The sequence below is a fragment of the Osmerus eperlanus genome, chromosome 13 (assembly GCF_963692335.1).
Source record: "Osmerus eperlanus chromosome 13, fOsmEpe2.1, whole genome shotgun sequence".
In the NCBI taxonomy this organism is placed as follows: Eukaryota; Metazoa; Chordata; class Actinopteri; order Osmeriformes; family Osmeridae; genus Osmerus; species Osmerus eperlanus.
Genome location: NC_085030.1, coordinates 5,717,074 through 5,730,933, shown reverse-complemented (window position 1 = coordinate 5,730,933; position 13,860 = coordinate 5,717,074). Strand labels below are relative to the sequence as shown.

Genomic DNA, 13,860 nt, shown 5'->3' with positions numbered 1-13,860 from the left:
CAAATACCGTACATGTACAGGTATAGTCGTTGTTGGTTCTTCTATCAAGTTCCTAGGCGTCTATCCTAATCCTATATTTAATTCAATCCTCCCCATATGAGCTAAACATTATTATCAACAGTATGCTAAAACAATGTGACCTGTTGTCATTTCATCAACTAATCCACTAACCCATCACTAACCTGTGGAAAAGGCCCAGCCAGTAAAAATGTCACAAAGAATTGCTTAATCATGATTGTTTATTGTAAACTCTTGGTAAAGCAAGTGATTAAGTAACATATTACAAATGAGAGGGGCATTTCTGGAACATAATTTGAAACGAGGAATGAAAGTCAGCCAGTCATATTGTCTGATGATGCACACTAAATTAAATATACAAATTATTAAGTGGAGGAAGCTACTTAAAACATATAGAACACAAAATAAGAAAATGCACATAAAACATTTAAAAAATCTATGATTCTGCCAACTTGTCAGCAGGTCAGTGAGAAATGAATAACCCACAACTGGGAGTGACTGTTGTAGAAGACATGCACGCTGACTTAGTTACTCCCCTTCTAAAAAATACTTCAATTAACTTGTATCTATGAGGATATGGTTATATGGTATACAGAAATGATCTGATAGTTAAGTTGAGGAAACAACACACAACAAACAAACGCAATGAGAAGGCACAACTGGTGAGAGCTGTGGTGGAACATTGTAGTGTAAAGACCCATTAATCAATACCCAGTATGCCTTCCAAATAAGGCAGTTCTGTATTTACAAATGATTAGTGTAAATGCAATCAAAATATTCATTATTTTAATTTCTATATACAGTGGGTTCCGAAATATAATACATCTCTATATACATTTATTATGTTTTAAAATGACAAGCCTGGCTGCAGAACTGTATGTGTTTCAACCAACTAGCTCTGACATCATCAACACCTTCAAACCAAACACAAGATGAGAGACATAGCAAGTCAGCACATACAACTCTGCAGCTCCAGTAGGCTGTGTTATTGTCAATAGGTGCAGATCGGTGCAGGAGCAGCATTTTCAAAGAGAGTCTCATAGGGACTCTTAGGAGTAGGTCTTGATCTTTTGAGTGATGGTCCCGCAGCAGATGGGACACTTGCTGAGGGACTCTGAGCACTCCTTGCAGGTGACGAGGTGCCCGCAGGGGATGAAGACGATGCATGTGTCTCTGTCCATGCACACTTTGCACTGTTTTTCCCTCTGCAGCTTCCGTAGTTTCTCGAGGGGGTCGTCACCTGAACGAGACATACAGTAATTGACATATTTAGCATTTACTGTACCTGTGGTATTGGGGATTTTCTGAAAACCCTATTCAATACAAGCCTTCCTAAAGGCATAGCTCCTATTGTGCTGCATGCTACAGTTAAGACAATAGAGGGGGGGAAATCGAAAGTAAGTAGAGCACGTGGCATTTCCTTGAGACCTGACCTTTGCTTGTGTGTGCACCACATGAGACACACACCTTCTTGTTCGTTGGACACCGGTAATTCGCTGTCTGGGGCGCGCTTAAAGCAGTCATGTAGCAGGGCCTCCAGGGTGCTATAGCCATCTCCAGTCTTCTGGATCTGCCCCAGGATGGTTCTCTCCACCAGACAACCCTCCAGGCCCATCTCCAGTGCCTTCTGGGCCATGGGTGACAGCAGCACCTGGGGATCTACAGGGAACACAGCCAACAGAACACAGACGGAGGCTCAGGCATGGGAGGGAACAGTTTCTGGATGAAGAGAAACGGGTTTGACTCATGCGGAAAGCAAAGGTCAGCCACACTCACCGTGGCCATGGCTTGAAAATCCATTGTGATGGCGTGATGCCTGGGAATTCCATAAAAAGATGATTTGACAGTATTGAAACTGGGTGATGATTAACAACGAATCTGTTGACATCATGTCTGTAAAATTGTGGTTTGGGCTCCAGTTAGTGTTACAATCCGATGACTTACAGTGTTCCTTTGTGGGGATTGTAGTTGAACATTGTTGACAAACTCCGGTCCTTTCTCCGCCAGAAGGAAGCTGCACCTGGTTCAAATACAAAAGATAGACTCTCGCCATTAGAGTTTGTAAGTGCTGTGGGCTCCACTCAGAGCAATAAAGCTGTAGGATGTAGGGTTAATAAAAGGCAGTGGTGGTGTGTGTGTTTACCCAGGGTAATGTTTCGCATGCTCCTCCCAAGGATCCTCCTCTGGCTGCCAGCCCTTCAGACCGCCTCCACAGCGGAAACATGACACTTTGTCTGGAGCTCCTGCGACAAACACACACACACATCACGTTCTAGAGAACAAGGATTTGATTTTCGTATGCAAATCATCCTTCTTGGCTCAGACTCGGCATCAGCTACCTGTGCTGTAGAAGCCTGCTCTGGCCAGCCTCTCCGGGTCAACGGCGACCTGGATGCAGGCGAAGCTGCCCAGCCTCTCCTCAAAGCTCTCCATGGGGACTTGGGGCCCAGTGCGCCCCCTGCTCACCCCCTCCTCCTCTGCAGCGCCCTGGGAGGGCACGTTCCCCACATCGTGCCCCAGGATGAAGTAGCAGTTGGGGAAGTACTTGGAGTGCTCCCCCCAGGCCGTGTCCCCAGCCTCCCAGCCCGACAGCATGCCTCCACAGCAGAAGCACAGCACCCTGTCGCTCTCCCCGGTGCTGTAGAAGCCGGCCTGGGCCAACTCGCGCGGCCTCACTGGGGTCTCGGAGCGCCACGCGTCGAAGGTCCTCAAGCGGCAGTCTTCGCTGCTCATTTGGGGGGCTATGGGGTACGTGGACTCGTCCACCACCTCTCCCGTCCGCAGGCGGAACTCCCTGTCCTCCGCCTCCTCGTTGTAGGGGGAGCCGTTGGTGAGCGCCGGGACGTTGTATCGGTAGGTACAGCTAAGGAACTTGCAGGTCGGGGAAACCTAGAGCAGAGAGGATGAGGAAAGAAGTTTTCCAGCTGTACCCAGAGAACAAATCTTCGGAATGCACCTTAGCATCGGAGTCGTCATCATCGCTATAGCGTCGTCAGCGGTACCTCCAGGTGCCTCTCGATGGGAGTGTCCCCGCCACACCAGTTCTCCACCGTCTTCTGGCAGCTGAAGCAGCGGACCCGGTCGGCGTGGCCCGTAAAGTAGAACCCGGCCCGGGCCAGCCTCTCTACTGACACCTGCTGGGCCAAGGTGGAACCGCGGAACGAGTCCAGACGAGAGTCCATCATGGACCAGTCAATGGAGTGGTCTGCCTCCAGGTCACTATCTCCTCTGAGGCCTGACATTCTGAAGAACAGTCAGGGGAGGGAGCTACGGAAATAGAATTTGATGATTTAAGAGCAAAGACGCAGAAAGTACAATCCAGTACAATTTTATAAGTAACTACACAGACGACAGATCTGAGGTTGACGCTCTAGGACACTGTGACCACTATAATAAAAAAAATCCCAGTCCCCAAAACAAACAAAAACAAATTGTGCAAATTGTTTATAAAAAATGCAAAAGGTCAGGTGAGGGTGCTATAGTGTCTGTCTGCAGATTGCAACACTGCCCTGGATTCTGGGCGCTGTGCCTTTAAGAGTGGCAGAGGGATTGTGCTCACATGGAGGCGTTGGCTGCTGCATGTGAGAGGTGGGGGGGGAGTGAAAAAGCAGGTTTCATTCTCACTAGAGCCTGTGTAGATCAATGACTATCCTGTCAAACAATGTGTGGGTATGGGGCGTGCCGGGAACATTACGATCCTATCGAGCATGCTCCCCTGAAAGGAATTTAACAAGTGATTTCAATTGTCAATCCATGTGGACACTTCCAATTCCTGAGCAGTGAAAGGATTCTTCTATCTTTATGACTAAAAACACATCCGTTTTTTTAGATTGATACGGTAAACATCTGGGCTGTGAGAGAGATGTATATATGATGTATACATTCTACAAGCTATACAAGCATACGAGCTAGTGACGCTAGCTTAATTTGATCAAACATGACAGCACTATAAACATGTGATGCAGACAGTGGCACAGAACAGGTGAAGGTTCCTCCCAGAAGGACATCATGTTGCATCATGAGTTCATGTTGCTGACACACCTCACCTCAGACGGGTTTATACCCACCCAAGGAGGGACAGTCCCCCATCGGAATATGCTGAACTGAACTAATGCTAAACTTCCCTTCCAGCATGAGGTATTTTCTGCAGAATTTGTTTTATTTTGGGGGATCTCCCCGGTCTGTCAATGTCACTCTATAAAGTTTCCCTTTAACAGTTTTGGGGGTTGGCATTAATTTGAGGGTGTGAATGACACAGAACAGTTTGGCTGAAACCAGGGTAATGATAAATAATTATATATTTATTAAGCAGATGCTTTTATCCAATGAGTGATCCAGGAAATACTTAAACCTGTGATCTCTTGATCTTGAAATGCCCCATAAAGAACCTGGCAGCCTGTTGGCATTCATTCAGTGAGTCGGATGAATAAACAAAGAACTATATAGTTAATACTTCAGAATCAGGGCTTTCCACGCGTCCACACTTTGCAAAACTCCTTTTCCGTTTCCTTCTAGAGATGCAACCAATCCCAACTGAACCAAGATAAGAAGATGGATCAGCTAACTCCATATTGATCTCTTGTCAATATTATTTTTTGGACCTCCACGATGGAACAGACGAACTAGGGTTAAAGAAAAAAGACTAACAAGCCAATTGGAAGCCTGCCTAGTCGTGGAGGTGGCACTGGGGTAGTCAATGTGATGATGACCACTCAAACTGAATGGTCTGGACAAGAAAAATCTAGAAGGATCACAAAGCTTTTAGTCCGGGTAAACGATATAGTACAATAGATGCGCGTGTCAACAGAGTAAATGACAGACTAAATAGTGACAGCTGGGACGATTCCTGCTAAGTCTGATAAGAGCGTTAAGCAGTATTCAATGCTATTCATGACTTAATGTACAAAAATAACATCGTGCTGCCTATATGTTTTCACTAAAACGGTCATAATTTTACTATTTGCCATATGTATACCCCTTGATCGTCGCTTTGGCTACGACAGTTGCCTGGGTGGTGAGCCAACATGAACGAATGTGTTTGTTTGTGCTAGGTAGTCTAGCCTAGCTAGCAAAAAGAAAATCGCTAGCTAGCGTTTACATTTAGTCATTTTTACATTTAGGCATTTAGCAATATAACAAACAACATTGAATATAATAGGAAAATATATAGATTCTTACATTCGATAAGCTCTGCGCCTGTTGAATTTAATCCTGGTCCAAAACAGTTCCTTGGACTTCAGCTGTGTCCTCTAGGACAGCAATCTCCGAAAGAGTAAATGTTGCTGCGACCCTGTAGACAGGAAGTACATTTAGCCTAGCAGTCTAGTGCGCACCAGTCTCGGCGCAACTCATCTGATCCCAAACATTTCTGACGTAAGTCAGATCATTAGAAAAGGATTGAAGATTCCAAAAGTTAAAGATAAAATACAGATAAAACCATGTGCTTAGAATACACCTTAATCTTCATTGAAATGAATTCTGATAACAAATTGCATATTCACCTCTCAATCAACAATTCTGCATCGAACAGATCTAAGTAAGATTATCCACAGGTTACTACTCTCTGAGTATGGACATGAACAGGAAACAATAGAATCCAATCTAATAGTGAGGCGCAGGGGATTTTATAAGGCAAAAAGAGGAAATGGTCATGAATGGAAACTACTCATCTCAACAGAGAGTCTGGGGTTGGAATTTTAAAGGGATCTGAGCCTATACACCTCATTCGTGAAAGGCTCAAGCGAGACTCAGATCCGCATTGAAACTGTTGGCATACATCCGATTCTGTGGCCTTATCATGGCGTTTTTCCCCATTCGTACACGTCCGTTTCCTCTGTGCCCAGTTAAGTTAGCTTGATCTCAGAATCCGATCGCATCACAACACAGAACTGACAGAACTGTGCATTTGTAGTCAATATGTGATCATTTAAAAAATGTTTACGATTTTACTTATATACCTTTTTGTATAGGATATAGCCTACTTGAAATATAATGATCTTAATTTAATTTGTCACCTATCAAAACCCTCACAGAGGCCTAACGGCCTAGGAGTTTGTCGTCTATTATGAGGTAACAGACACTCATTGTGTCTATCATGAAATTCGGGCAAAATGTCGCGTCGAAAAACCACGGCCTTTATACAGCCTGTCAAGGAATGACAGTTTGTTTGAAAATGCACTTGAGGCTGCGTAAACTTCTACAATTGATGTGGAACAGGACTACTAATAGCAGCTCTCAGTGCACTCCATACATCCGTGATATCAGAAAGCTGCAAAGCAATGGATTCTATAGGGTTTACGTTGGCGAGACTGACATTCCAGAGAGTCTTATCACCGGGGACAGCATTAGGCCTACATCAATGAATATCACTGAAAACCGACAAACCTGGAGCATCCTCCATGCAGGCGGCCATAAGGGATGGGTGCCGTGGAATTACAAACTTTTATTTCACTGCAACGGGGTCTCACCAATTAAACCATCTGCTGAGATATTTGAGGAATTATGCTATAGTTTGAGAGAGAATTACGGAAAATGTGCAATTGTGGTCAATCCACACAACTCAAGGGCTTCGATGCGTGGGTATGCATGGGGTTCTTGGATGACTCTTCATCACCTGCCTTCGGGCCCGGTGGAATTTACACTCATAACCTGCTGCCCCTCAGTAGCGCGTTCTTACGGCCACGAGCTTCTCCAGCTGCCCTTCCAATGCGCGCACTTGAGTCCTCTGAACAGTGCGTGGTCTACAGTCAAGTGGTTTGCAAACAATAACCGAGGGAAATACTCAGAGACCGTCTACGACCATGACACTCGGCATAAATTCGTCTACTGGATTGAACTAATGGAAGGGGCTTTGAAGATAATGACCAAGAGGAAATGGGAAGAAGCTGGCTCTAGAGTATGGAAAAATGAGAGCGTTTACCTCAATGACTGACTGTGACATTAATGGTGTACCCAACCAAACACTGAGTTCACGTCGTAGATTAACAATTGAAGTGCTGGACCAGAAAGCATGACAAGCGTCCATATTCATTTCAGAACCTGCTCAAACCTGCCACTTTTTCCTAGATTGATATAAACTGTCTGACCTTAACCTAAAACACAAATGAATATTAAGGCCTAATAAGAAGATACTGCTGGGGTTTCCAACAAGTCAGTTAGCCAAGCCATAGCATATTATTTACAGATATAGTTAGTTGGGTGTAAATGACTTATCACTTACAAAAATATGGCATGCAACGTTATCTATGCAAAAGTGAGACCAATAGAAAGAAACAATATTGGCCTTTTAATCAATGCAATTTTATTACTTCAGAATTGATGAATTACTGAATTGTTACAATTGTTTCATTGAACAAAACTTCTTTAAACAGACCTTTGTAATAGTCTTAAATGGCAATGTACTGTAGCCTGGCATTGCCAGACCAACATGTTAGTCTGCAACCTCTCAGTTCATTTTTTATTTCCAAGGGGAAATAAAAAATGTAATGTACTCCTATGTACATTATTGTATTAAACACACTCCATATAAGTAAATGGTTGTGCTTGGCCCAACCGCATTTTGGTTGGAGGAAATCTGTTTGAATAGGAGGGTGGCCAGACCAATCTGCCAGAGCAAATACAACATGAGATAATTAAAGATGAGATGTGGGGAATACTTTAGAAGCACAGGCCTGTTTATTGGGCAAAATTATAAAATATTTTTATTTTTTAAGGATCAGAACACACAACTTGGAATGAAAAAACAATGACAGGTAAACTGTTTTCAAGAGAAGTCTATTGTTTCAACAACACACAACATGTACATATATGGTGATTAATTTAATCAAGCCATTAATAACATCCTGAAGCAGTAGATATTTAAAAACATGCTTTTTAGAGACTAAACTTGAATAGTTTCCAACTTCATACAAAATAGATTTCTCATCACCAAGGTCAGGTTTAAACCTCAGATTCCTCCTGTCAGGAATACTCTTTCAAGCGAAGAGTCCAACTCAGCCCGCAGCGGCTAACCCTCATCTTCTGGCCTTCATTTGAACTGATCTAATAGTCCTGCATGGTAAAGAGAAACCAGATCTCAACTTGACTTTCAACCATCATGCAAGCTAAATCTTATGCTGATGAAAGACAAATAAGGGAAAGGGTAGAGGGTCGACAGGGAGTAGACATGGTAAGATAAGGAGAGAAGAGAGAAACTCGACGTGACCAGACCTAGATCTGTGAAGCTCTCCTGTAGGTCATCCCTCGACGATCCTGCGCAGCAGCTTGCCCAGGCCTCCCTTGGCCACCTGCAGAGGAGTCTTCTCCTCCTTGTTCTCGATGTAGATGCTGGCTCCGTGCTCCACCAGCAGCTTGGCTGCCTCCACACGCTCTTCATCACATGCCAGGTGGCTGAGGAAAACCCCCACACAGTTTGTGGTATAGAGCAGAATTCAAACCACATCAAAAGAACCTGGAATTGTTTAATTTTTGACGCTCAAGCAAGAACTGCATCTTCAAATGGTTCTCAACATGAATAGTAATACTACACCTCCACAAGACCCAGATCTGACTGGACATGAGCCAATTCCCAGAGTATATGTTGCTGTCTCTAAAGCGTCATGTTCTACGGCTCTTAATAACTTCTACTTCCTATGGTTATAATGTGTGTGCGCTTAAAAAAAAAAGATGTGCCTTAAAATCAGGTGCCATTCGATTGACTTTATCGATCCCAAAGACAATTCAAGTGTTACCTACCTTTTAGAATTTTCTTCTAGATCAATAAAGTAAATTGAATTAGACGGCTTCAGTTCCTGAACTTACAGTGCTGTGTTGCCCTCTGAGTCCTGGATGTTGGTGGAGGCACTCTGCTGTAGGAGCAGCTGGATCAGGCGGTAGTTGCCCTGGGCTGAAGCTCTGTGGAGGGGAGTGGACTCCAGCTTGTTTGTGGCATTGGGGTCAGCCCCGTTTTCCAACAACACAAGGGCTATCTGATAAGAAGCACGACAGTGTTAAGGATTTTATCTATACAAATATAGGCTTTTAAACTGTCACGACCATTGAGACTAGTTTATCAGAGATACAGGTATTTATACTAAACTACAGCAAAATGTGATAGGTGTTTATACAATACAGCTGAATAATAATATGTTATAGGTTGACGTATGTTGGTGAAAGGGCACTGGGGTGCCAGGAGTACCTCATATCTGTCTTTAGAGGCTGCATAATGCAGAGGAGTGCAGCCATTCTGGTTTACCGAGTTCAACTGGGCTCCTTTGGATATTAGAGACTTGACTATGTCTTCTCTGCCTGCAGATGCTGCTATGTGGAGGGGAGTCCAAGAGGCCTGGAACAACAAGGACCATTGCTGTCAAACCTTGCTGGTCATAACCTCATAATTTGCTTTTTCCCCAGTAAAGTCATAGTTGCCACATGTAAAGTAACCAGAGATGCATTTGCATGGAATTTACATCATCTTGCAGGTCCACTTCAGCTCCTAGATCCAACAGGAATTCCACAATATTGGTGTGTCCAGCAGAACATGCCCAGTGTAGAGCTGTTCTGTGATCCTGATTAGAGAGGATCAGAAATAAACGGTATTATGATACCGGTGGTCAGAATTTTTACTTAAAATAAACTAGCTAGCTTGACATCTGGCTGTTAGCTTTCCAATGCCTAACATTGCTCATACTGTAATGATACATGATTCTGCCTGAACTTGGAATAAAAAGTGATGACTTACTTGGTCCGTTTTAGATGCGAGTGACTTATCAGTTAAAATTAATTTCTTCAGTTGGTCAAACTGACCTATATAGGCCAGATTGCAGACTTCCACATTTGATACTGACCCCGCCATTGTCATCAATTGCACCACTAGGCTATCTGATCTGAATCCTTTACTATTTTAAAGACAAAAAGTCATCAACATGACTCAGGATAGTGCGAGATTTTACTTCCGTAAGTTAAACGGCTGTGACCTGAGTAACATTCCAAAATAAAAGCGTTAGCGCGATTGTTCATTTGCTGACATGCATCCTGCGCTGTCATAGAACCTTTATTTTGATGAAAGTCTAAAGTCCGGACAACCAATCGAGATGTTTTTTCTACGACTACAATCAACACATTTCCACTCTAGCTGGGCACAGAACCAACCAACCCCAGCGTTTCTTAAAATACAACCTATACACAAATAAACATATCTTTCTTAGTTACAAGGGGACATCATTCTAAATTCCACACAGACATGGCGGCAACAGTTGTAAGTTTGCTAGTTGAAATCTCCCGTTTCGAGTATATACGTTAGAGCTAGCCATGTTAGCTAGGCAGCTAGCTAGCTAGGCTGGCTAACCAGCAACGCATCTGTGGGTCGCTAGAGAGCTAAGCTATTTTTTTCTACATGCGCTAGAAGCCTGCTCTCATGTTGAGATGGTACGTTAGAAATAGCTGATATTCCTAGTGTCAAATGTAGCTAACTGCTGTTGTAGTCTACACAGTCTTTTCCCTGCCCTATCAACCCCTTGACCCATTTATGATATCCCGCTACTATAATTTGCGACACACACACAGGGCTTTATCAACCTTATCTGCCAATAGCCACTATCACTTATCAATGGCCTGCGTTTTTTGCCAAAAAAACCCCGGGGGCTAGTCCTTGCCTAAAACTATTTAATTCAGAGATCAGAATATTGAGTTAACTTAAAAATATACACATTGGGCATTCCTGCCTATTCCAGGACATGGATGGTTGAGTTCAGTAGTAGACGAGTAACAGTCCAGTAAAGCTAAACCCTTTCCTCAAATCTCCCTTCTAGGACTTCAGGACCCATGTTGACCAGTCATGCAGGTACTCAGAGGAATTTGTCAACATTTATTATGACTGCATGGACAAGAAGAGGCGGGTAAGTGACAGCATCCTGACAACTATTCTGCTACCATCTCCTTGTCCTGTTAAACGTGTTGCTCCAAGGTTTATGACCATTGTGCTGTTTGATATAGAACCTGACTCGTCTGTATCTTGACAAAGCAACTCTGGTGTGGAACGGAAACGCAGTGTCAGGCCACGATGCTCTTGGAGAATTCTTTGAGTCACTTCCATCCAGCGAGTTCCAGGTCCACACACTGGACTGTCAGCCAGTACATGGTAAGGCTGAGTTTATTGACTAGTGGGCTATACACATCCAACCATACCATATTTGGAAGCCTTTTGCATGTAGTTGTAATGACGTTTCTTCTTCCTCTTGGCTTTCACAGAACAAGCAACCCAAGGGCAGACTACGCTGCTTGTGGTCACTGTGGGAATGGTAAAGTTTGATGGGAACAAGCAGAGATACTTTAACCAGAACTTTCTCCTGACGGCACAAGCTTCACCCAACAGCGATCAACCTGTTTGGAAGATAGCAAGTGACTGCTTCCGTTTCCAAGACTGGAACAGCTGAAATAACCTGTGGCCACTGTTTCTCATTTCTCTCTTTTCTGTATGTACCCATATCCCATTTTTGTGAAAAGCTTCAAGTTGTAATATGTAAAGTATACTGTGTGCCCATTTTATTTTGTTTTTTAAATAAAAAAATAGAGGTATAATAAAAAAAAAAAACATTTATTCATCACAATGTAACCCTTTGACAAATTATGGAAAACAGGAAATGCTCAGTGAAGAATATACACTGTACTTTGAGGGTATACATTTACATACCTGTCTTTTGACCCACACAAGTGGGAAAACGACATTCACAATAAGAACTAAAAATCTTTGGGGTCAAAATTGCACATCTAACTGATAAGACTGTTTCACAGTAGCAGTTTTCCTTGTAACTTCTTGAGTAGGATACCAAGTAGTAGTATGCCTTTTTTTGTGCTGGAACAATTTTAGATGCACATAAAGTCTAGATACAAAAATGCACAAATATGCACATAAATAAGTCTAGAAATATCCTATACAGATACTCATTGCCAATTAAATATATTAAATATAGTCTTCCTGAGTCATTTAGGATTTTAAAAACAATACACACATAAGCAATAATATCATGGCTGGCCAGAACAAAATAGTGCAATTTGGTGTTGTGGCTTATTTATGCAGATATATGGTTCTTCAGTTGTAGTGCTAAATAGGCTGGAAAGTGTTGACAATGCATCCTGCCTGTTTTTTTCCAAGGTCTGAAGGTCTGTTTGTTCTTAGCACTTTACCAGCATGATAGTGGACCAGCTGATTAACAGGCCATGCATGAATAAAAAGAAAACACTTCTTAAATGCTACACTACTTCAAATCCTTCCGTCCTTTCACCAGTCAAACCCTATCTAAACTTCACACAGATACATGTGTACTGCAGTCTGAGTGAGGATATTGGAAGGCACAGTAACGTCCCCACTCCTGTTCTACCAACAGGGGGCAGCACACACCTCCAGCTCAGTTGGTCTTGTGCCACCACCCACCCACGCACGACAACGACAGGCGGCAAACAATTGGAAAAGATTAACTAAGCAGAGGCAGAAAATATTTCAAAATACAATAAAGTTACATGAGGTTGGCCGGTGTGTGTGTTTCTAAAACTTTCATGGAACGTTGAAGGTTCCACTTGACGTCCCTGAAAGTTGAGGACTACTGCATCTCTTATCAGGCTCCAAGGATATGTCATTTTCAACAACACACTTCCAACCTACTAGCAAGGGCAGACTGTACAGAAACACAGAGTGAAGGGCAGCACAGAGCTGGAATTACCCTTCATATCAGGAGAACAAAAACATAAGTTTACAAAACCGTCAATGATTAGGATCTCCGCATGGAAGGTTTTAAGAGATCCATATCATACTTCGCAGCATTCCAAGTAAACTTAGATTAAAGCAAGTTTCAAGTCTCCAGCAAATGAGGGACCTTCATGTTCGGGCGGTGATCCTATTTAAATATACAAGGCGTGCAGTGAAGATTGAAACGTGTACATGTGCACACAAAACAAATGATGGTGAGTCATGCGTTAGGCTGGCATGCTCCTCATTTCCCCCCGTACATTCTCTCTATGTGGTGGAGATAGTGGTTCTTCAGCTCCTTCCTCTTCAGCTTGAAGGCGTCTGTGACCAGGCCTGTCTCTGGGGTCCACGGCTCTGGACTCAGGTGGACCTTCATGGGAATCTCAAACCTCTGCAGCTTGACTGGAGGAGGGGGACAGAGGGAAGGTGTGAAGAGTCAATGCAGGTCATGTGCCATCTTGGATTGGAGTGAAGCGTGTATTTGTCATATGCAAAGTACAACACAGGTCATTCAGGGCAATGGAATTCTTATAACAAGGCAAGGTAACAGCCATGTATGTAAAATACAAAAACCAGCAATAAAAGTAGAACCAGCAATAGCACAACAACTGCAACACAAATAGCTATAATAACACAACAAAATTACTAGCGGCGGAAATTAGTGGATAGTTATTGTATAATTTAGATTTACACCTCAAATTTTTTTCCATAACCAGATAATAATGCTGCTACTCATATTATACACTAACTGCTGATCGTCCCTGGTGAAATGACTGATATCGTGGCTGTTCTTACTGGAAGTGGCGACCTGACGAATCTCCTTCAGGACTTCTCTCTCCATGTCAGGGTGTGTACACAGCTCCTCCCAGCTCCCCTCCACACCCCTCCGCCTGGCCAGGTCCGTCAGACTCTTCTGGTTAGGCACCACTAAGCTGATCACATAGTTCTGATCACTGTGGGGGGGGGGGGGGGGGCAGAGGTGAGAGGTGAAGGGTTAGAGATACGAAGGCATAGTTCATGGCCCAGGGATGTCACTCGCAGGGTGCCAGGCTCACCTGTTGGCGAAGGCACAGATGTTGTCGACGAGCGGGCATGTCTTCAGAGAGGACTCCACTTTGCCC

The 13,860-nt window shown here is 43.5% G+C and overlaps 5 protein-coding genes across 8 annotated transcripts in view; 2 read left to right on the top strand and 3 right to left on the bottom strand.

The window, feature by feature from the left end:
* Positions 1 to 225: 225 nt before the first annotated feature.
* xiap (X-linked inhibitor of apoptosis) lies at positions 226 to 5,669 on the bottom strand. Of its 3 annotated transcripts, XM_062477111.1 has the most exons (9): positions 5,520 to 5,669; positions 5,197 to 5,308; positions 3,021 to 3,285; positions 2,358 to 2,907; positions 2,162 to 2,261; positions 1,963 to 2,038; positions 1,795 to 1,834; positions 1,486 to 1,677; positions 226 to 1,258 (listed from the first exon to the last, which is right to left on the bottom strand). In XM_062477111.1, the coding sequence occupies exons 3-9, from the start codon at positions 3,258 to 3,260 to the stop codon at positions 1,068 to 1,070; spliced, it is 1,389 nt and encodes a 462-aa protein (XP_062333095.1). In that variant the 5' UTR covers positions 3,261 to 3,285; positions 5,197 to 5,308; positions 5,520 to 5,669; the 3' UTR covers positions 226 to 1,067. The 3 variants fall into 3 exon arrangements, with proteins under 3 accessions (XP_062333095.1, XP_062333094.1, XP_062333096.1); XM_062477110.1 differs by lacking the exon at positions 5,520 to 5,669 and having other exon boundaries at positions 5,197 to 5,340; XM_062477112.1 differs by lacking the exon at positions 5,520 to 5,669 and having other exon boundaries at positions 1,120 to 1,258; positions 1,452 to 1,677; positions 5,197 to 5,343.
* Positions 5,455 to 7,483, top strand: LOC134033013 (uncharacterized protein C21orf140 homolog). The gene has a single exon (XM_062477120.1). The coding sequence runs from the start codon at positions 6,113 to 6,115 to the stop codon at positions 6,947 to 6,949; it is 837 nt and encodes a 278-aa protein (XP_062333104.1). The 5' UTR covers positions 5,455 to 6,112; the 3' UTR covers positions 6,950 to 7,483.
* A 187-nt stretch (positions 7,484 to 7,670) lies between these two features.
* Positions 7,671 to 9,964, bottom strand: psmd10 (proteasome 26S subunit, non-ATPase 10). Of its 2 annotated transcripts, none has more exons than XM_062477125.1 (6): positions 9,737 to 9,964; positions 9,465 to 9,563; positions 9,194 to 9,340; positions 8,818 to 8,984; positions 8,227 to 8,406; positions 7,671 to 8,067 (listed from the first exon to the last, which is right to left on the bottom strand). In XM_062477125.1, exons 1-5 carry the CDS (start codon positions 9,854 to 9,856, stop codon positions 8,253 to 8,255), a joined length of 687 nt encoding a protein of 228 aa, XP_062333109.1. In that variant the 5' UTR covers positions 9,857 to 9,964; the 3' UTR covers positions 7,671 to 8,067; positions 8,227 to 8,252. The 2 variants fall into 2 exon arrangements, with proteins under 2 accessions (XP_062333109.1, XP_062333108.1); XM_062477124.1 differs by having other exon boundaries at positions 7,671 to 8,064; positions 8,225 to 8,406; positions 9,737 to 9,963.
* Positions 9,965 to 10,084: 120 nt separating this feature from the next.
* nxt2 (nuclear transport factor 2-like export factor 2) lies at positions 10,085 to 11,547 on the top strand. Its single transcript, XM_062477127.1, has 4 exons — positions 10,085 to 10,252; positions 10,806 to 10,892; positions 10,990 to 11,134; positions 11,245 to 11,547. Exons 1-4 carry the CDS (start codon positions 10,238 to 10,240, stop codon positions 11,427 to 11,429), a joined length of 432 nt encoding a protein of 143 aa, XP_062333111.1. The 5' UTR covers positions 10,085 to 10,237; the 3' UTR covers positions 11,430 to 11,547.
* Positions 11,548 to 11,569: 22 nt separating this feature from the next.
* Positions 11,570 to 13,860, bottom strand: part of acsl4a (acyl-CoA synthetase long chain family member 4a) — a 6,024-nt gene continuing 3,733 nt past the window's right edge. Inside the window, exons 8-10 of the mRNA XM_062476905.1 lie at positions 13,795 to 13,858; positions 13,535 to 13,692; positions 11,570 to 13,141 (exon numbers count right to left, since the gene is read on the bottom strand). Of these exons, the coding sequence (XP_062332889.1) occupies positions 12,984 to 13,141; positions 13,535 to 13,692; positions 13,795 to 13,858 (380 nt within the window). The 3' untranslated portion in view covers positions 11,570 to 12,983. The remainder of the gene's footprint in view (positions 13,142 to 13,534; positions 13,693 to 13,794; positions 13,859 to 13,860) is intronic.

What these genes read in the sequence shown, in the direction of transcription:
- xiap (XM_062477111.1), bottom strand. Translation starts at nt 3,260, where the DNA reads ATGTCAGGCCTCAGAGGAGATAGTGACCTGGAGGCAGACCACTCCATT. An exon ending in AGCAGGCTTCTACAGCACAG is followed by an intron (nt 2,262 to 2,357) that starts GTAGCTGATGCC and finishes TGTTTGTCGCAG; the next exon opens with GAGCTCCAGACAAAGTGTCA. An exon ending in CATGCGAAACATTACCCTGG is followed by an intron (nt 2,039 to 2,161) that starts GTAAACACACAC and finishes TATTTGAACCAG; the next exon opens with GTGCAGCTTCCTTCTGGCGG.
- LOC134033013 (XM_062477120.1), top strand. Translation starts at nt 6,113, where the DNA reads ATGAAATTCGGGCAAAATGTCGCGTCGAAAAACCACGGCCTTTATACA.
- psmd10 (XM_062477125.1), bottom strand. Translation starts at nt 9,856, where the DNA reads ATGACAATGGCGGGGTCAGTATCAAATGTGGAAGTCTGCAATCTGGCC. An exon ending in TCGCATCTAAAACGGACCAA is followed by an intron (nt 9,564 to 9,736) that starts GTAAGTCATCAC and finishes CTCTCTAATCAG; the next exon opens with GATCACAGAACAGCTCTACA. An exon ending in AAGTGGACCTGCAAGATGAT is followed by an intron (nt 9,341 to 9,464) that starts GTAAATTCCATG and finishes TTGTTGTTCCAG; the next exon opens with GCCTCTTGGACTCCCCTCCA.
- nxt2 (XM_062477127.1), top strand. An exon ending in GCATGGACAAGAAGAGGCGG is followed by an intron (nt 10,893 to 10,989) that starts GTAAGTGACAGC and finishes TGTTTGATATAG; the next exon opens with AACCTGACTCGTCTGTATCT. An exon ending in GGACTGTCAGCCAGTACATG is followed by an intron (nt 11,135 to 11,244) that starts GTAAGGCTGAGT and finishes TGGCTTTCACAG; the next exon opens with AACAAGCAACCCAAGGGCAG.